Source organism: Hyperolius riggenbachi, chromosome 3 (assembly GCF_040937935.1).
Source record: "Hyperolius riggenbachi isolate aHypRig1 chromosome 3, aHypRig1.pri, whole genome shotgun sequence".
Lineage (NCBI taxonomy): Eukaryota > Metazoa > Chordata > Amphibia > Anura > Hyperoliidae > Hyperolius > Hyperolius riggenbachi.
In genome coordinates, this window is record NC_090648.1 from 337,357,263 (window position 1) to 337,378,803 (window position 21,541).

Sequence of the window (21,541 nt, forward strand, 5' to 3'; positions counted from 1 at the left end):
TCTGGTTTTGTTATTGCCAACACTAGATTAGATACTATAGACCCAAATACGCATCTGAATGCATAAATTAATCAGTGGGTCAAATAATGACATTAGCAGTATACATTGAGTGCACTGGGCGTGCATTCATATCTATACTACATAGGTAATATACACGTACGCGTAATATTTTATTGATTCTACGAATTGAAAATCAGTCACTATGTCGGAGACAATAGATCTGCGTCAAGGGGATCACTTGAGTGTATGATCCCTCAGGGCCTCAGGTCCCTCTTGATGCAGATAAAAAACTTCTATAATCTAACTCCGATTATATAGTTAAGCGCACATGAGTGGCAGACATGTGCAACTCTCTTAGCTTAAGAAAAGTTTTCAATACGTCAAAATACTTGTTATTTTTTCAATTTAATGGTTATAAAGGGATATGTTCGTTTATTCTACTCACTTGGTTATGAGCTTTAGAAGTCAACACGGTTTGTTGACCTATTGTACAGGAAAATCTGTCAACAATGTAACCAGGTGTACTATTTACAGTTCCCTTGTATCAATATCATACTTTCTATATGCTATGTGTAAAACTTTAAATAAAGAATTTTTTTTTAAAAAAAGAAGAAAATACAGTATACTAAGATACACATCCAAATCGCATTGCTAAAGTGCAACTTTTACCAGTGTATCTGCTGAACTCACCTTTAGTTTTGGTAATGTAAGATCCTGTTTTGAAGCAAGTTGCACTTGACCAACACGCTTATCTTTAGATCCAGTGACATCTGATAATTAAATGCAAAATAGTGTGTGGATAAGAAAAGCCAATAATGTTATAAAATACATAAACTGCGAAAGTGAATACTAATTGTTAACTTTTTATTAACTTTGAATGTTAAAAACCTCATGAAGCAAACCCTTTGGCCTCAATTCTAGTAGCTAGGAACGGTAAATATTTTTTGTGGGTAAAACACCTCATTCGGTATGTTTTGAGTTGTTTTGGACAATACTGATTTTTCTGCATTTCTGAAAATGCGGTAAACCATGTGGTAAAAAGTGCGGTAAATGCAGAAAGTGCAGTAAAACATGCAGTATTTCAGCGGTAAGTAATAATAGACTTTAATTGTCTTCCATTAGAATAGTCTTTGGAAGATGTTTTTTTTTTTTTGCGTGGCGGCGAGTTGTATTTGATTATTTAGCAACCTATGGAAAGTATATTTATAGGCATTCCCTATAAGAAAAATCCAGTAAATATTTGAAGTTTTATTTCTACTATTCTTTTCTATTACACAGCCTGAATAGGAATTCCACTAAAACAGAAATAGGAACTGAATAAAAACTCCACTAACAACCGCAAAATGCTCACACATTGGGCCATATTCTATTGCTGAACTCGCCAGCGCTAAGCACTGGCGAGTTCTTAACTTAGGCGATGGGGGCATCGCCTAATCTAATTAAACTTTAGACCACCCCAGGCGGAAAAGAACTCGCTTGGGCGATATAATCGCCCAGCGAGTTCTTAACACCGAATCCAATTACCCTTATCATGTCTCCGGGAAGCGATGCTTCCCGGCAGACATGAGCGTTAGCTTAGACCTGCAAAAAGCAGGTCTAAACTAGCTGACGCACGTCGTCGCCGCAGCATCTGGGGGTCTCCTTTAATAAGGAGACCCCCAGAGCTCCCCGTCGGGTCGCCGTACAGTTTAGAAGCCCCCGCGCAGCTCTGCAGCGGCACCCCTGCTGGCATACATACCGCCGCAGATCACCGCCTCTCGCCGCAAAATCCGTCGCGTAATTACAGTGTATCTAACACTGTAATTACTGTCCGCATAGAAGGAGCCCGGGCAAAGCATCTTTGAATCTGCAGCCTGGGCTCCCCATTGGTCCGCTGTCTGAGCCATTTTATTGGTTTAGACAGCGGACCAATGGGGAGCCCAGGCTGCAGATTCAAAGATGCTTTGCCCGGGCTCCTTCTATGCGGACAGTAATTACAGTGTTAGATACACTGTAATTACGCGACGGATTTTGCAGCGAGAGGCGGCGGGTGATCTGCGGCGGTATGTATGCCAGCAGGGGTGCAGGTGCAGAGCTGCGCGGGGGCTTCTAAACTGTACGGCGACCCGACGGGGAGCTCTGGGGGTCTCCTTATTAAAGGAGACCCCCAGATGCTGCGGCGGAAGATGTCGGCGGATGTTAGGCGGGCGAGTGCGCATGTGTGAGGAGTGAGGCCATGGTGCTGATGGACAGCACCACAGCGTAAACCTCACTCCCCATCGCTCGGTAAAAGGGAGCATCGCTCAGGCTTTCGCCTGAGTAATGCTCCCTAACGATCGGCCATCGCGCGAAGGATATGGGCAATAGGATTTGCCGGTAATCCTCGCGCGATGGCAAGGTGATAAGTAGCTCGCATCTGCAAGCTACTTATCACCTTGAATAGGATATGGCCCATTGACTTTACAGGCAGTTCTTAAACTGATTGGTTAATGATGTGCTAATATGCCCCCTATTTTTCATGAGAATTCCAATTTTTGGTACCGCACATTTTACAACCTAATTTACCACATGCAGTAAAATACCACTTATGTGGTAAAACGGACAGTAAGGGTGCCAGATTCTAAAGGTAAGAGATAAATGGAGAGAAAGAAGTGAAGACCTGACACATATGATCATTTTTTTTATGATCAGTTTTGCAGGGCATTACACAACTAAACAAGTGTTTCTCCTTCTTGAATGTCTCCAACCCACTACCCTCTCGACTGTAAGCTTGCAAGGGCAGGGACCTCCCCCTAGTGATTCCTTTTCAGCTGCAACCTATCAGTACTAGATGTCCTGAATGTACAGAGCTTTGAATATCTCATTTATCTATGCTTTCCATACATGCATAAGGCAGCATGGTGGCGTAGGGGTTAGCGCTCTCGTCTTGCAGCGCTGTGTCCCCGGTTTGAATCCCAACCAATGCACTATTTGCACAGAGTTTGTATGTTCTCCCTGTGTCTGCGTGGGATTCCACTAGGCACTCCAGTTTCCTCCCACATTTCAAAACATACAGATAAGTTAATTGGATTTCCCCTAAATTGGCCCTAGACTATGAGACATACGCTACACGATACATACATAGGCATAGGAGTATGGCAGGGATTAGATTGTGAGCCCCTCTGAGGGACAGTTAAGTAACAAGACAATATACTCTGTACAGCGCTGCAGAAGATGTCGGCGCTATATAAATACTAAATAATAATAAATAGTAATGACATTTGTTTTGTACTATGTACAGTGCTACAAAAGATGTAGGCCCTATATAAACAGTAATAATAAAGAATTGAGGACCCCGTAGTGCACACATATTCCCATATGCAAAATGATCAGTTGGTAGAATCTGGGCTTATGCAAAATGTATGACAGGAAATAAAATTGTCCAAGGAAATTGTCCAAGTTTTGTATGATAGTCTCGACTCATTATCCTAGGCTGACCAGGCGTCCTCTTTTGCCCGGACAGGTCCACTTTTTACGACCTGTCCGGGCCGTCCTCCCGGGATTTTGAAATGTCCAGGTGAAGGTGAAGAGAGCTGAACACAGAGCAGAGGGAGCCCAGCTGCAGAAGAGCTGCTTTGTTCAGTGTGTGAGTCAGGAGCAGACTGGGAAGGGGGGCAATCTCCCCCCAGGCAGCCTTTCATTCAGTGATTTAGGGCAGGTCTGGTGTATTCAGGTTTGTTGTTGTAAGGCATGTGAAATACTAGGCTAGCTGATAAAAGTGCAATTAGAGGGCAGGCAAGCTTGTAAATATACACAGCATGATGCAGAGCTTACCTGGAGGGTCCCTGGGCAAATATCGTACACGTTTTCTCTGGACAGAAAAACTGAGAACTCATGTTAATCAATGGGCTACTTCACACTTAGGGCTTGATTCACAAAGCCGTGCTAACTGTTTAGCACGGGTCCCTGGGCAAATATCTGTCTGGTCTCTCCCCATTGTTATGACTGCATGTGTGGATAAGGCGTTAAAAAGTTGAAAAGTTTTTGACAGTCCCTAGACTCCTGGAGGGCTGCTTTCTGACTTGTGTGAGGGACTGGCAGAGCCTCCTGTTTTCCTGCACGTCATCACAAACACCTTTGTTAGCTTAAATTAACCCCAAAGTGTTCAGTTAAATCACTGAGATATCCAGATTTCAGTATGGGCAAATGAATGGCAAAACGTTCAGTACAGCATGTATACCTTGTCTTTTCTCAGCAGTTACAGTTTTAGGTTGAACAGAAGACCTACAGCCATCCAGTTAGCCAGAATACTAAGGCCTCGTTCAGACTATACGCGCTGCCGTGCGCATTTTGGCAGCGCGTATAGTGTGCGACACGCAAGAACGGTAGAAGGGCATAGACAGCCCTTCTACCGTTCCCATCATATGCGCTGCGTGGCAGCGCGATTGCGCTATCGCGTGCTGCACGCATTTTTGGGAATCGCAGCGCAGATCCCATTCATTGTAATGAATGGGATCTGCAGCGCAGCGCATAGGAGCGCAGATGCCGTGCGATCGGACGCGTTGCGTTCCAATCGCACAGCCATCTGTGCTAAATGATGTGAACGAGGCCTTAATCATTGTACTTAACTAGCATGGTTTTTACAGTCTTCTCTGGAGTTCTCACCATGATTGTCATTTGTCACCTGCCTGTGTGATTTTATTGCATTTTGTGGGGAAATCTTCTGCGAATCTGATTGCATTTTGTGGTCGGCCGCCGGCCCTCCACCACCATGTGGTCTGGAAAAAAAACGGCCCTCCATGCCCGCGAACTTGGACAGCACACTGCTAAGGTCTTGTATATTTGGCCCCACCCATGACCACGCTCACATGCTGTTGTGATCGTCCTCTTTTTTGGAAATCAAAATATGGTCACCCTACATTATCCAAGGCCTGGGAAGATCACCATAAATAATGATTTATTTACTCTCTGAATATTTTAATTTCATCCGAAAATACACGCATTCAAGCCCACAAATGTTTTGCCAAGGTACATTATAATAATAAAGAGGTAGGGCTGCCTAATACAAAGAAATGGGAGAATAATTAGCCTTTATGTGAATTGGTTGAGTATAAGAGATTATAAGGGACATTTCTCAATAGTGTGTGTACTCAAAAATATAAGAAAACTTACACACCTATTCATTAAATTATTCCTCGGTGGGGTTACAATGTCTTAAACTGGAATCTTAATCAGTAATTCCATACATCTGGATTACAGATTTGATATCCGGTTTATAGGTATATTACCACTAGTAAGTATAGAAAAAGTGTGTATAGGAAACTAACTAGACTGGTGATCCCTGCTTGCAAAACATGGTTTAAAATACTATTCCTGCCTATAAAGAATTCCCTGCTTGGAAGCGTCCCCATGAAATACCTTGGGCTTGATTCACAAAAGCGTGCTAAAAGTTAGCACGCAGGTGAAAAGCCCCTTATCATGCCTAAACTCAGTTTAGGAGTGATAAGTTTAGGCGTGATAAGTTTAGGTGTGATAAGTTTAGGCGTGATAAGTATAGCACCAACTGGGTTAGCACCGCAGTGCACAGCTGATCAAAAGTTTTGCGCTAGCAAAGTCTGGTGCACGTGAAACGTCGCATAGAGTCTAATGGCGCTGCTTTGCACGCAGGACTTTGCGCGCGATCTAAACTCATCTAAACTTATCACACCTAAACTTATCACGCCTAAACTGAGTTTAGGCGTGATAAGGGGCTTTTCACCAGCGTAGTGCAATGGTTATCACGCCTAAAGTCTTTTAGGCATGATAACTGGGTTATCACCGCTTTGTGAATCGAGTCCCTTATCTCCCTTCTGCATTTCGTTATCACCACTTGCAGTTCACATGGGGCATATTCACTTAATCATGATAAAATCATCATATGTATGCAGTGCACAGCAATTTTACTGGTATATGCATAGCGCATGTAGCGTTACCTGGGTAACACTTGCACTGCTAGTATAAAGCGCATTACACTACTTGCCCAACACAATAGTGCATGTAGCATTACCTAGGTAACACTTGCATTGCTAGGACAAAGCGCATTACACTACTTGCCCAACACAATAGTGCATGTAGCATTACCTAGGTAACACTTGCATTGCTAGTATAAAGCGCATTACACTACTTGCGCAACACTAGCAATGTGAGTCATCTAAAAAAAGTTTGAGAGTTGCGCTACTCTACTTTTACTTTAGATGCATAAATACTTTGGCATGTATGTAATGCAGCATGCACGTGGTAAGGCTGCATGCACATGGTAAGAGTGAGTGCACGGCTGTTATACTGTATTAGGGGGCCGGGTTGCTACACATTGTTTGCATACTATCTTATCTATGCCCGAGTACATTGTTTGAAGCTTACCGGTAGAAACACTCCCTCCATGGCCTCTGTTTGGATCCGTAGTGCTGGGAGCCTCCTTCTCCTTCACAGCAGAATAGCACAGGAGCAGAAGTTGGTACTATTTACTTGATCTGCTACTCTCCTAGTCCAGACACATATTTTATAACTGGCGCTTCTCCTCCTAGCATCTGATTCAGTATCAGACACAAGGGGGAGAAGCCTGGTACTGAAGAGGTCTTCAGACTCCAGAGACCGAGCACCCAGAGCAGGTGAATAGTTTCACCAGCTGCGCTGCTCTGCCATGTGACGTGCTATAGATCCTTAGCCCTATCCCTGATTCTAACTATACCCTATCTTAGCCAATGTTGTAGCTGATCAGCTACTGATAGCCAATTGGCTACTAGTAACGTGTGCACCATGTAACCAGCTCACTTCCTTGACATAAATTACCATCACCTCGCATTGGTGTCTATTAGACACCTGCAGAAACATGCCCCTAAATTACCTGATCCCCAAGGTACATTTTATGTTTTATAGTGAATATGCCCCATAGAGGGAAAATCGAGTATGGCTGACAATGGTCTGGCTAAACAAACACAGAACAGACTTTTTCTTCAGTGCTGTGCAAGTGTTCAGATCAGCTTTAAGAATATTTTAAAGGCTTCTGCACAGGAAGGGTCTTCAGAGAACTGCAGTGTGCAGAACAAATTTTTGCAGTACCTCTTAATAGGTATGAATAATAACTCTCCCATGGCTATGTGCTATTGCATTGACATCACTGCATTACCAAGAGCGAGGTGTTCCTGGTATAAACCTCTCAAAATATAAGAATAGCATGCTTATGATTTTTCTAAAGCACCATTAAAATGTTCAGCAAGCATAAAAGTAAATATGACCTTTTCAGATGTTTCTGTTACCCAGTGAGCCAGATTCCAGGTTTTTACCTTGATGTTCTGTGTTTTCCCCAGTCACATAATAACTAGACTTCTTCACAGCTTCAGGAATGGCATTAATCGCTGAAGACAGCTTTAGGATGAAATGTGCTTTAGCCAGTACTAGCCTATTCACGGTTGTTTGATCACACACAGAGAGTAGACAAGCACTGGGTTTTCTGTTAAGAATTTCTTCAATAGCCTGCAATTTAAACATATTTGCTTCTGAAATGCTGTATTGAATGATTTTCTTAATATAAATAATGATAAAAAAATTTTTGTTAATATTATTTTACCTTACAATATTCCTTGGTAGCTGATAACATGGCCTTTACTAAAACAAAACAAGTCTGGAAGGCTACATGGCAGACTGTGGCCATCCAATTAAATGAGCCTTAAGCGTCACTGTTAAAGCCTTAGAGACAGGAACAGCTCCTTGGAGGAGGCACACATCAAGCACTAGATGTTCCTTTAACCTTACAGAACATTTTAGACTTTCCTCATTTTAGTAACAAAGGGCTCCAGGGTGACAACAGACAATACTAAAACAGGTGATAAAGTTTGGAGCTACTGTTTTTAAAGCACCATTACAAATATGTGTAAAGAAAATGAATAACTGAAAACATAACCAAAATTGTGTTAAAGGAATACTATCGATCCACATATTTTTTTCAATTGACACAGGAATTGTTTGGGAAGTGCTGCTAAGTACTGGTGTATACATTTTAGTAACAACCTCTTTGTTTACTGTTATCAAAATACTTTCAAACTTTACTGACGCCAAAACTGACGGCAGACTGAGCCATGAAGAGAGGGGAAATTCCCCTCACACTTGATCAGTTAACTCTATGTGTAACTCTGTGTGTGACAGAGAGAACGCTTCCAATAGCTGCAGCTGCTGTGTCCTGTGTTTCTGACTGAAGTGTTTGAAGAGAGCAGAGGAAATGTAACTAATTGTCACAGCTTTTCATACTGTTTTTGCTTTCAGAGTTTGATATGTTTGATATTTGCTTTCTGTAGTCTGATATGCAACTCTGGCTGTGCTTTGAAGCAGACACCCCTTCTGCAATTGATTTGTCCCAATATAGCTAAATCCTACCCTCAATAAATTACAGCTTTTGCCTCTGATATTTAACATGAAAAGTAGGAAAATGTTTACACAGCTACTTAGACATTATTTGTACATTGTCATTTTAGAACACTTGGGTATCGATAGTATTCCTTTAAGATAGAAAAATTACTATCTGCACACTTTAAAAATTAAGTTCATTTTTAGAAGTATGCAAAAAGTAGAACATTTAATTTGTTTTGATTTGTTGGTAGCGTTGAGAAATCAGTTCCATAATTGCCATGTTCATTGCTCCTTCTACCCAAGAATAAAAACATAGCACACGGCTAGTTCTGATAACTTCATCACTAGTCCACAACAATTAGCCCAAGAGTGGTGTTTCAGTAGGTAACATAAGTGAGGCCGTATTTTTGGCATGCTAGCCAATTTCCACCCTGCAACCTAGAGCACAGTTTTTTGCTACCGATTGTCATCACTATAATAACTAGAAGGTGTGCATGTACAACCCAACTTTCCTGTTTGGGAAACAGGACCATAAGAAGAGTCAGCAAAAATAAAACAGGAGTCAGAGACTTACTTGCAGGTTGGAAAACTGCTAGTTCAGGACCTTACCCACTACACTACCTAAGAAAACACAGGGTTGAGACGGTAAGTGTAATTGGCATGTGCTAACCTAGTCAGCACTGGTGGAGCATCTGTTTTTGTAAAATGAAACCTGAAGTGAGAGGGATATGAAAGCTGCCATATTTATTTCCTTTTAAACAATACCAGTCGCCTGGCTGTCCTGCTGATCCTCTGTCTCTAATACTTTTATCCATAGATCCTAACCAAGCATGCAGATATGATGTGATGATTCTAGCATAAATCTGAGCTGCAAGTTTGTTTCAGGTGTGTGACTCAGACACTACTGACCAGTAAGATTAGCAGGATAGCCAGGTAACTGGTATTAAATTCAATGATGTGTAGGCGCTCCCACACAATTATTAAATCACCAAAGTCACTATGAACTTAATGGGCTCGATTCAGTAAACCGTGCTAAGTGTTAGCATGCCTGTGAAAAGCCCTATATCACGCCTAAAGTTAGTTTAGGCGTGATAAATTCACATCGCGCGCAAAGTCCCATGTGCAAAACTTTACGCGCGCACATCGCATTGCAGTGCAACGAAAACGCATTGGATGCGACTTTATAGGTGTACCATGCGACGGTAAAGTCGCACCTAATACGACCTTATAGGCGCATCGGGTGCACCGTTTTCGTTGCACCGCGATGCAACGTTTCGCACGCACTTCGCTGTGCACGCTAAGTTTAGCGCGCGGGATTTTGCACGCGATTTAAATTTAGTAATTGTGCTAACCCAGTTAGCACCTTAGTTATCACGCCCAAAGTCTTTAGGCGTGCTAACTGGGTTAGCACCGTTTACTGAATCAAGCCCAATGACCCCTCTTCATAAACCCTGGGCAGAGCTTAAGGATGGAGTGTGCAGGAAGCTGGCAGCCATCTGTGATTTTACATGCGCAAATGATTTTATTACATGTGAGTGCACTTTTATAATTTTTATATGTTAAATAAACGGAATTACGCTATGAGGAGATATGTTTAAGCCTAGTATCTGTGGAGTATGGAATGGAACGACTGGAACATCTGAACTTCAATTAAATATTTATCTGCTGGTCTGTAGTAGGTCAGCCAATCAGTCTGGTGAGCATATTGTTTTGCTTATAGTTGACTGGAAACACACGTAGTGAGAAGTCAACTTTAATTTGCATGGTGTTAGTTGTAAAGGGTGCAATACTACACCAGAAGCGATTGTTTGGTTTTCCAAGGACATCCTAAACATCGATGTGTGGATCTGAAGGAATTGGTCTCATGCATAAAACATTTGTTGCTGGTCTGTCATTGGTCAGCGTTCAGATCTGGTGAGCCAGTATTTTACATGATATTGGTGGAGCAAGTTGTACGACTGTTGATGTGGATGCATAAAATGCTTATTGCTGGTCTATGGGTCAGCATTAGGATCTGATGAATGATTATGTCACATGATACTGATGGATCGAGTATTTATTGGTTTATGAAGAGGAATCATTGCATTCATAGTGACTTTTGGGACTTAATAATGGTTTGGGAGTGCCTACACGTCAATAAATTTTATTTTTTGTGGGTAAAATCATATTCCCAGGTGTGGTGTACGCTTTAAAAAAGCAGTGATTCTGTTGTTCTGCTTAGGAAGCAGCGCAATTTTTTTTTTGTTTATTGAGGCAACTGGTATTGTTTCAAAAGAAAATAAATATTGCACCCTCCATATACCTTTTGCTTCAGGTCCCCTTTAACCTCCTTAGCGGTATGCCCATTGCCCGACACTGTGTCGGGCATACCGCTCTGTGGCCCCAGGAGTCCCCCTTAATGAATTAAACGTGCCAAATGTGTGTAAATTCTCTAGCTAGCACTAGGCTAGCTAGTAAGAGTCTCCGGCACCCCTGGATCCCCGCGATCCCCCCATTTATACGTTACCCCTCCTGGATCCAGCGATTGCGCAGCCTCCCGGCACAGCTCTGGTCTCTCTTTGGGGAGGATTGGGTTTGCGCATGACGTCATCTGCGATCCTCCCCATAGTGAACATCGGAGCTGTGTGGGTAGGCTGCGCCGATCGCTGGATCCAGGCTGGGTAACATATAAACGGGGGAGCGGCAGGGATGGGGGGGTGCCGGAGACTTCTTCTAGCTAGCCTAGTGCTAGCTAGAGGGTTTATTGCCATTAGGCACAATTATTTACAAATCGGGCAAAAAGTGACAAAACCTCCTGAGCGGCGTAGCACTCAGGAGGTCAAATCAAACCTTGAAGTGAATATAAACTCATGAGATAATGAATTGTATGTGTACTACAGCTAAGAAATGGAACATTGGTAGCAAAGAAAAGATTCTCATTATTGTTTTCCAGTACAGAAAGAGTTAAGAAACCTCAGTTGTTATTACTACAAAAGATCTTCTCTGAGCTCTTCAACCCAACTTGGGTCGAAGACAGTCCTGTTTTCTGGAGCACTTAAACCTTATCTCAACCTGTCTCTCATTGTTTCTTCGTTGTTTTTCTGCAGGAAAGTTCAAAGGGTCATTTGCTTTGCTCTGTTTTAAAGTTTAAAATACAATGTGTGGTTTGTAAACTGCAAATAAGACAAATAGTGAAAAGACAATTTACTCTGTACAGCGCTGCGTAATATGTCGGCGCTATATAAACACTTAAATAAATAAAAGACAGACTGTTGCAAGGTTAAAAAAAAAAGCTATATGCCAAAACTGAAAATAATAATAAGAGACTCTTTTCTTTGCTACTAATGTGTTATTCATTATTTGTACTACACAAACAATTCATTATATCATAAGGATTTTTCGCTTCCGGTTTGCTTTAAGATGGACTTTAATAGCCTCTACTAGATTTTGAAATATACAGTTATCAAGAGTAATTTCCCTGATTTCAGAGACTTCTGTGCCAAGCCAACATAACCTTAGGTGTGATCCATGATATCAACCAAGGTACATACAATGTCACTGATAGCAAGCCAGCTTTATTAATGAGCTTACTCATCCAAAACAAAACAAAAAAAGTTGAATGCTAATGGTCTAAAACATTCAGTGACTTCTTATATCTCTCTGAGTTGACATCTTCATTCTAGTGTCCGGATCTGTTGCCTTAACCAATTAGCCTTAGGGCTATATTACAAATTCACAGATCTGAAGCAACATTACAGCTCTATCAAATTCACATATAAAGGGTACCAGAGATGAAGCAGCCTGCTTTAATTAATACTATATACTAGTAGGGACATGAGAACAGACACTTACCCTGCTGTCTGTTTCATTCTGATCTGCCCAGCACAGAAGAGCAACAAAAATACAGGAATAGCCTGTATTTGGCATACAATTTCAAGGGGTATGTTTATTTTAACCAATTCATATCCTGACTACAGTATATTCACATCATTGCAAGTGGCTTCTGAAAGCCACATGACGTGAATATAAGTTGTCCCCTTTAAATGAGCACAGCGTGCGTGCTAGCACGCACCTGGGCTCATCAACCCCCCTCCCTCTAACTACACTAATCCTGGATGGCCTCCCGGGGGTCCGATCCCCCCACCCCACGCCCGATCCCCTGTAATTACACCCCCTGCTCCTCCATGCTGCGATCGGGCAGCATGGGGAATTACAAAGATGATTTCCCACCTAATCATCTTCCTGCGCAGTGATCGGCTCCCCTCCATTCAGTACTGGTGACAGCCTCTATGTGCAGAATGGATCGGGTCCCGGCTTAATGACGTCATCAAGCCGGGACCCGATCCACTCTGCACATAGAGGCTGTCAGCAGTACTAAATGGAGGGGAGCCGATCGCCGCGCAGGAAGAAGATTAGGTGGGAAATCATCTTTGTAAATCCCCATGCTGCCTGATCGCAGCATGGAGGGGGGGGGGATGGAAATCATTAGGAGACACCGCTGCTTGGGGGGGGGGGGGGTTGAAGGGGAGCAACACACATGGGATTACCGGGGGGGTTAAAGGGGCGCACACACCTAGCTATGGAGGGGGGGGGGAATAGACACATCCAGCCAGCTTTGGGGGGAGAGGGGTGTGAATAGCCAAGGCTATACATCTGGCTAGCTGGGGGGGGGGGGTTACTAAGGCCTGGCTGGGGGGGGGGGAGGGATATCCAGAGGCACATCTGACCAACTATGGGGGAGGGAGGCATATGTAGGTGCACATCTGGCTAACTGGGGGGAGGATCAGATTATAAGGGAGGAAAAAAATAACTAAATAAAAGTCAGACACAAAATGAAAAAATGCATTTTATTTCCAAATAATTTATTGTCATCATACATTGTACTAGGATTAAATTTAAATGGTAAAATAACCAGGGCAAATAGAAAAGTAAAATGTGTGGGTTTAACTTACAGCAGCAACTTTTATTTTCAAACTATAATGGCTGAAAACTGGGAAATAATGACTTTTTTCATTTTTTTACCCCTCCCTTTAAAATGCATAGAAAATAATATAATTCTTAGCAAAAAGTACCACCCAAAGAAAGCCTAATTGGTGGCGGAAAAAACAAGGTATAGATCATTTATGTATGATAAGTAGTGATAAAGTTATTGGCAAACGAATGGGAGGAGTGTGAAATGTAGAAAATTGTTCTGGTTTTTTAGGGGGAAAACCCCAGGGACGCGAAGTGGTTAAGGTACCTGTTCATCTCAGGTTTCCTTTAATGTTGTCCAGTGGAGTTGGTGCTGTGCACTGTAGCTGCAACAAACTGCTGCTTTGTAGTAGCATATCTACTGGAGCAGGGCTAGCCGCCGCAGGGGATCACATGGCCCCGGGAGGATTTTTTAAAAATAAAAATGTTTTTATTTGGTTGAGCTAGCACTTGGCTAGCTAACCATGTCCCCCAAGTCCCTCCGGTCCCCTCCGATCGCCCCAGATCACCTCCGGTATACATACCCCCCAGTGATCCCGCGATGGCGCAGCCTCCCAATCAACACCCGGCTTTGCTATGGGGAAAATCGGAAATGTGCATGACGTCATGTCCGATCGCCGCCAAGGCGACGAGTAAAGCCAATTGGGAAACTGCGTCTCTCTCGGGATCGCGGATGGGTGTTGCCAGCGGCGATCGGGGGGGGGGAGGGTCAGACCAGTGCAGGGGGACTTGGGGGCCACAGTTAGGTAGCCTAGTGCTGGCTAACATTGAAAAATACTTTTAATTCAAAAAATTCCTCCCGCGGACGCAGCCACCGCATCTGCGTACCGCCAGGGAGGTTAACACACAAGTCTATAGAGCTTTAAGTTGTTATTGGTGCAACGTGATTAGCAGCAAATGTATTGGATAGTATTAGATGCAACTGTACTACACAGCAATGTGTCTGCTCCTGCAAATGGTGTATTAAAGGGATACTTAAGGCATGAATAAAAAAAATCACTTTTACTTACCTGGGGCTAGAGATGGCCCGAACGGTTCGCCAACAAACGGGAACCGGCGAACCTTCCGTAGTTTGCTATCGCGGAGAACCGCACACTTTTTCGGAAGTTCGGTCAGCCCCTATACTACATCATTAGAGTCAACTTTGACCCTCTACATCACAGTCAGCAGGCACATTGTAGCCAATCAGGCTACACTCCCTCCTGGAGCCCCCCCCCTTATAAAAGGCAGGCAGCATCAGGCATTTCACTCACTCGTGTGCCTGCAGTAATTAAAGAAAGGAGAGCTGCTGCAGAGAGAGCTATAGGGAAAGCTTAGTTAGGCTCTTGTAGGCTTTTTAGCTTGCTCCTTGCTGATTCTTATGGCTAAAAAAACACCCCTCAACAGCTCTTTCAGGAGCTAATCTTGTTCTTGTGATGTATTTTTTTTTGTGCGTGGCCCACTTGCAATATATACAGCCCTGTCACTCAGTCACAGCTGGCCTTTGGCCTCTTGGTGGTAATTCCTACTGTGCCACTGCCAGGCCCAGCACATTCAGTGACTACCTGTGTGTGTGACAGGCAGCTGCACATTTGTAATCCCAATCACTGCTCAGTGCACCTACCTACCTACGTGAGCGCATGCATTGTTAATACCACCAGTCATTGCACCTGTTCACGGTACCTGTGTGTGTGACAGCTGCATATTTGTAATACCAATAACTGCAGTGCATACCTGTAACCTGTTCAGTACACCTACATGACCGCAAGCAGTGTAATATACCACCAGTCACTGCACCTGTTCACGGTACCTGTGTGTGACAGATGCACATTTGTAATACGAATCACTGCAGTGTATATCTGTAACCTGTTCAGTGCACCTACGTGACCGCAAGCAGTGTAATATACCACCAGTCACTGCACCTGTTCACGGTACCTGTGTGTGACAGCTACACATTTGTAATACCAATGCATGCATGCCTGTTCACTGCACCTGTGTGACCGCACACTGTTTAGTATACCAGTCCGTGCATAACTGTTAACTGCACCTGTGTGACAGCAGCACAATGTATTGTAATACCAGTCACTGCGTACCTTTCACTGCACCTGTGTGACTGCACATTGTATTAGTCAAGTCAGTGCATACCTTTCACTTCCTCCCCCCTGATATGGACAAAAACAACAGGCAGATGTAGAGGCAGACCCAGAGGCAGGCCACCTGGCAGGTCTGTTCGAGGTTGTGCTGACGTGATTTCGGCCCTAGATTGCGCCATGATTGCGGCCGTGATTGCAGCCCTAGACCAAAGTACAGTGCTCAGAAGAAGGCACGTCCCATCAACTCCCAAGATTGTCAGGACGTGGTTGACTATTTAACACAGAACACCTTATCTTCCACAGCCACCAGCACTACTCCAAGTACCACATCCGCTACATTTGACACTTCGCAGGAGTTATTTGGTGGGGAAATCACTGATTTACAGGCATTATTGTTACAACAAGATGAAGGGGCTAAGCAAGTTACACCACCTCATATGTCTGAGTTAGGCGACACTATGGACGTAAGGTATGAAGTACTTGCTGTTGGTGCAGTTTTGGAGGTGGTTGATACAAGCGAAGCTGGGGGGAAGATGATTATGATGATACGGATGCCACGTGGGTTTCCAATAGAGGAGATGAACAGGGGGACATTTCAGAGCGGGAGTCAGAGAGAAATAGAAGGAGACGAGTTCCTGAAAGAAGCAGGGGGAGCTCGTAGTCAGAAACAGCTGGTGGCAGTATCCGGCGCCATGTATCGCCACCTATGGACAGCCAGCCAACATGCCCTTTAACGTCAGCTGCTGACACCACCATAGTGCCCACACCCCAGGGTGGCTCAGCGGTGTTGAAATTTTTTAATGTGTATGCCAAAGATCAGAGCAATGCCATCTGTACTCTCTGCCACCAAAAACTGAGCCATGGAAAGGCCAACACCCACGAAGGGACAACTGCCTTACGAAGGCACATGCAGAAAAGGCACAAACTGCAATAGGAAGACCACCTGAGCAAAAGCAGCACACAAAAGCAGAGCCACCCTCCTTCTCCTCTTCCTCCTTCAGGTGCATCATCTTCAGCCACTTTCTCCCTTGCACCTTCACAATCACAGCCAACCTCCTCCACTCCGCCTCTCACCTTGAGCGGCTCCTGCACCTCTGCCCACAGCAGCAGCCAGGTGTCCGTGAGGGAAATCTTTGAGCGGAAGAAGCCAATATCTGCCAGTCATCCCTTGCCGGGCGCCTGACAGCTGGCTTGGTGGAACTGTTATCCCCCCAGCTGTTACTATACCTGCCTGCAGGCTCATGCGGCCGTTTGAGGAGGTGACAAACATGGTGAGTCGCAGTGAAGGCGCCATCAGTGACTTGATCCCGTATGCCTTCTTCCTGGAGCGTGCCATGCGTAGAGTAGTGGATCAAGCTGTGGATGATGAGCGTGAACAGGAACAGTTACAGGAGGAAGAGTTGTGTGATCAATTCTCATCAGAACCAGATGTTTCCTCAACACTTGCGGCAGCACAGAGGGGGGAGGAGGAGGAAGAGTCGTGTGGGGAAGAGGAGTCAGATGATGAGGAAGGTGTTTTGTTTTTTTTGAGGAGGAGGAAGAGGCAGCAGAAGAACAACTGCAGCAGGTGTCGCAGGGGGATTGTGCTGCTCAACGCTCCCGTGGTATTGGAGGAGGAGAACTTACCTGATATCACTGAGGAAGAGCAAGAGGAGTTGGATAGTATGTCTGGATCCAACTTTGTGCAGATGGCGTCTTTCATGCTGTCCAGCTTGTTGAAGGACCCCGTATAAAAAAACTCAAGGGGAATGAGCTGTACTGGGTGGCCACGCTACTAGACCCTCGGTATAGGCACAAAGTGGCGGACATGTTACCAACTCACCTGAAGGCAGAAAGGATGCTGCACATGCAGAACAAGCTGGCAACTATGCTTTACAGTGCGTTTAAGGGTGATGTCACAGCACAACGGAATAAAGGTACCACTGCCAGTAAACCTTCTCCCATAGCCATGCAGGCAAGGACAGGACGCTCTAGCGATCTCATGGTGATGTAGACATTCTTTAGTCCAATGACTCGCCTTAGTGCTTCCGGATCCACCCTCCACCAACGCCTCAACCGGCAGGTAGCCGACTACCTGGACTTAAGTGTGGATGTAGACACTGTGAGCAGCGATGAACCCCTTGACTACTGGGTGCGCAGGCTTGACCTGTGGCCAGAGCTGTCACAATTTGCCATCCAACTTCTGTCTTGCCCTGCCTCAAGCGTCCTGTCAGAAAGGACCTTCAGCGCAGCTGGAGGCATTGTCACTGAGAAGAGAAGTCGCCTAGGTCACAAAAGTGTACCTCACCTTTATCAAAATGAATGAGGCATGGATCCCGGAGGGTTACTGCCCGCCCGAAGACTAAGTCAGTCCCCACACACAGCATCTCTGCCTGCACGCCGTGTGACTGGCTGCCTGCCCCAAGACTAAGTCGCTCCCCACACAGCACCTCTGCCCGCAGGCCGCTTGACTGCCACCACCAACAAAGTCCACCAGGACTCCAGGTGGATTCCTGAATTTTTAAGGCTAGCAGCGGCCGCTATAATAATTTTTCTGGTGCATGTACATGCCTGGCTAATTTTTCTGGCTGCACTGCAGCTGCAACAACAAAACACTCACTGTTGTTCTGTCATTCAGCTACCTCAGCCCGACCATATGGGCTTGAAAACCGCCATCGCTTGCACTCTGGCCATGGTGCGCACCAGTCCAGCACGGCCGTCACTACACAAACTGCTGTTTGCGGTGCTTTACGCAGTGAGTTTGGTCTGTCAGTGTGAAGCAGTACACTAATTACACTCCCTGATTGATGTATACACATGCAAGATGTTTTAAAGCACTTTAGGCCTCCATTTAGTAATAAAATGTGATTTCTGCCCTTAAAACACTGCTGTGCATCAAATCCAGATTTTTCCCGGGGAGTTTTGGCGTTTATCCCACTCCGCCATGCAAAAAACTCAGATGTAAGACCCCTTGAAACATCTTTTCCATCACTTTTGAGGCCAGCATAAATGTTTCTAGTTTTCAAAGTTCGCCTCCCCATTGAAGTCTATTGTGGTTTGCGGAAGTTTGCATGTTCGCAAACTTTTGCGGAAGTTCACGTTCGCGGTTCGCGAACCGAAAATCGTAGGTTTGGGCCATCTCTACCTGGAGCTGTCCCATGCCCTCACAGTCACTCACAGATCCTCCAGCCCCCCACCACCAGCTAGTGTCATTTTCCCCGACAGGCCTGGCCACACGTAGGCTAGTAGAAGCCCCAGGTAAGTAAAACTGACTTTTTATTCATGCATTAAGTATCCCTTTAAAAGAGTTCTTTTGCATCCTAAAAATCAAACAAGATGACACTTACCTGAGATTTCTATCGGCCCCCTGCACCGGTAATGTCGTCCTCTTCCGATGCTCCATTCCCCGCCGCTGGTCCCTGTGTAATCATGCGAGTGATTACACTGCAGCTGCGCGGCCGTGGCCGTGCTCCCTTCCACGCGCGTCATCGGGAGCTTACTGCACAGGTGCAGTACAAGAAAACTTCATACTGCCACTGACTTTCTAACTCTAAAAACTTCATGTCTACCTGTAAGCATGTCTGGAATAGTCAATAAACAGTGTTTACACAGGAGGAAGCAGGGCAGTGCAGGGAGCAGGTACTTGCGCTGTTGACTGCTAGGAGAACTAGTAATACAAGACGTGGGAATCTGGCTGAAACTTTGTCAAGATAATCACAGATAATAAATTGCGGAGATGGCTATAAATGGCAAAATGTACAGTAGATTAAATATGAATACTGCATATACGTATATGTGAATACCTGTTTAATAGTTAAGCATGAAAAAGATCTTTAAGGGCTAAATTAATATGTGAAAACTAGCTATTACAGTGTGATTTTGGTTAAATGTGCTGCTAGTGAGTTAAGCTACCCACATACTCATAGATTTTCTATCCAGTGGTCGAAAAAGATTGATTCCATTTGGCAAAGAATCAATTCAGAAGCAATTGATTCCTATCACACACTGTACATCCATTTCCAATAGTTTTCTGCAGAGAATCTATTGAAAATTGATCAATCAAAAACATTGCACTGTTTGATGCAGTGTAACTTTATGGGCCATCCATCTACCAGTGCTCTCACCCTGCCCCCGATCAACCTAAATTTTCCTTCCAGTCCAAAGAATACTTGCAATCATTTTTTTGTAAAAAAAAAATTTGGTCCATCTGATATTTTGGGGAATTGATTCACAGCATATGAATTTTGAAACTACAAGGAATCAAATTGGAAAATTGATGAGTGCATGGGCGCCTTTACTCACTAAACCATGTTCAGCCTACCTGTAGGTTTTCACTGCAGAGAAAGATCTTTGAGGATGAGAATTTCACACTTGGCTGAATTGGAAAAAAAGAAAAAATTAGAGTAATACAACTTAGCTGCCAATTACTCAAATAAGGGTATTCAACTACAATAGTTACATAAGCGCTTTACCAAAGGCTTTCCAGCAGGGCAGAATCCTTCATGCGGTCTTCTGGGAATACGTTTTCCATTGTTGAGCAACGACAACTCACAAAAGGCCTCAGCAAACAGGTGCAGATCTGTGAGTGCGCGAACCTTTGGTCAGAGAAAATACAAATTAGAAATTGCTTTACAGTTTAAAAGGCCTTCTAATCGCTGCAGGCTGTTCAATCAACTGTACTATAACTTTCCAATGGCATTATTTTCTTCATTTTCCTTAACCACTTGCGTACTAGCAGTCTCTGGCCCCTTAAGGACCAGAGACTACTAGTATGAAAAAATGGGGCTTACCAATGTCTTACCGGGGCTTACCCACCACTCTTGTTGGTCACGCCACTCACCCATTGCCGCAGGCCCCTCACTCTGCCATCACAATGATGGCAGAGCTCTGTGAGCTGGTCAGGAGCTGATTTAATTGACTCATGACCCTGTCATCAATGTGAGCCAATGGGATTGGCTTACTGTGATCACGGGGTCAGGAGCTAATGAATTCGGCTCTGACTGGCTCACAGAGGTCTGCCGTCATAGCAGCGGCAGAGCGAGAGGCCTGCAGCAAGGGAGAGATCATTGGGAGAGACGGGTCACTCCTGCATCGTAATTGAAACCTATGCCCTGGCAGGAATAATCAGCCACAAACAGGGTCTAGATTTCAATCATTGCAGTCTGAAAACTAAACATTAGCTTACCTGGTAATTTTATTTTAGGTAACCCTCCAGGACAGGTATACATCGAGACTTGGCCCCTCCCAGGAAACAGGAAACATCCACAGGACTCTCTATAAATAAAAACTTTTGTCAGGTATCCGGCAGTATTAAATAAAGAAACTATCCCAACAGGTCTCAACTACCTGACACCTAACTATTCATAACATTGTACATGGTACATACTCATATATATACACGTATATACATCCATCCTTAACTCTATACATATAGATATTTATACAGTACAGTGCATACAGGAAACGGGGTGGGTTACCCCACCTGTCCTGGAGGGTTACCTAAAATAAAATTACCAGGTAAGCTAATGTTTAGTTTTTTCCATTAACCCTCCAGGACAGGTATACATCGAGATGATATACAAGTAATCACTAACCTTAGGGTGGGCTCACCGCCTGTAAGACTTTCCTTCCAAAGTCCTGGTCTGATGAGGATATTCGATCCAGTCTGTAATGCCGCATAAATGTCCCCAAATTCTTCCATGTTGCCGCTTTACAGATTTCCAGAGGAAAAGCACCAGCTCTGAAGGCCCATGTGGTTGCTGTCCCTCTAGTAGAGTGAGCTTTGAGATCTTTTGGCGGAGCTGTCTCCATAATCTTATAAGCTTCCAGAATACATAGTTTAATCCAGTTAGCTATAGTTCTCTTTGAGGCCTTCTGGCCCACTAACTTTCCAGTGAAATTTACAAAAAGAGCTTCGGTTTTCCTTAAACTTTCTACTTTTTCCAGATAACTTTTAAGTATTTGTCTTACGTCTAATGAATGTCGCTGTTTTTCTTGTTCAGTTTTTGGACTAGGACAGAATGTTGGCAGTATTATTTCCTGAGATCGATAAAAAATATCCCCCACTTTTGGAATAAACTCAGAACTTGTTCTAAGTACTACCCTGTCATTATAAAAGATACAATAGGGCTCTTTGCAGGATAAGGCTTCCAATTCACTGACCCTCCTCGCTGAGGTGATCGCTACTAAAAAAATAGTTT

The 21,541-nt window shown here is 44.2% G+C and overlaps 1 protein-coding gene across 1 annotated transcript in view; it reads right to left on the reverse strand.

Moving 5' to 3' along the window:
• Positions 1-21,541, reverse strand: part of CFAP54 (cilia and flagella associated protein 54) — a 528,182-nt gene that overhangs the window by 127,986 nt on the left and 378,655 nt on the right. The window contains exons 50-53 of the mRNA XM_068273664.1: positions 19,814-19,936; positions 19,663-19,716; positions 7,281-7,470; positions 691-770 (exon numbers count right to left, since the gene is read on the reverse strand). Coding sequence (XP_068129765.1) covers positions 691-770; positions 7,281-7,470; positions 19,663-19,716; positions 19,814-19,936 — 447 coding nt within the window. The remainder of the gene's footprint in view (positions 1-690; positions 771-7,280; positions 7,471-19,662; positions 19,717-19,813; positions 19,937-21,541) is intronic.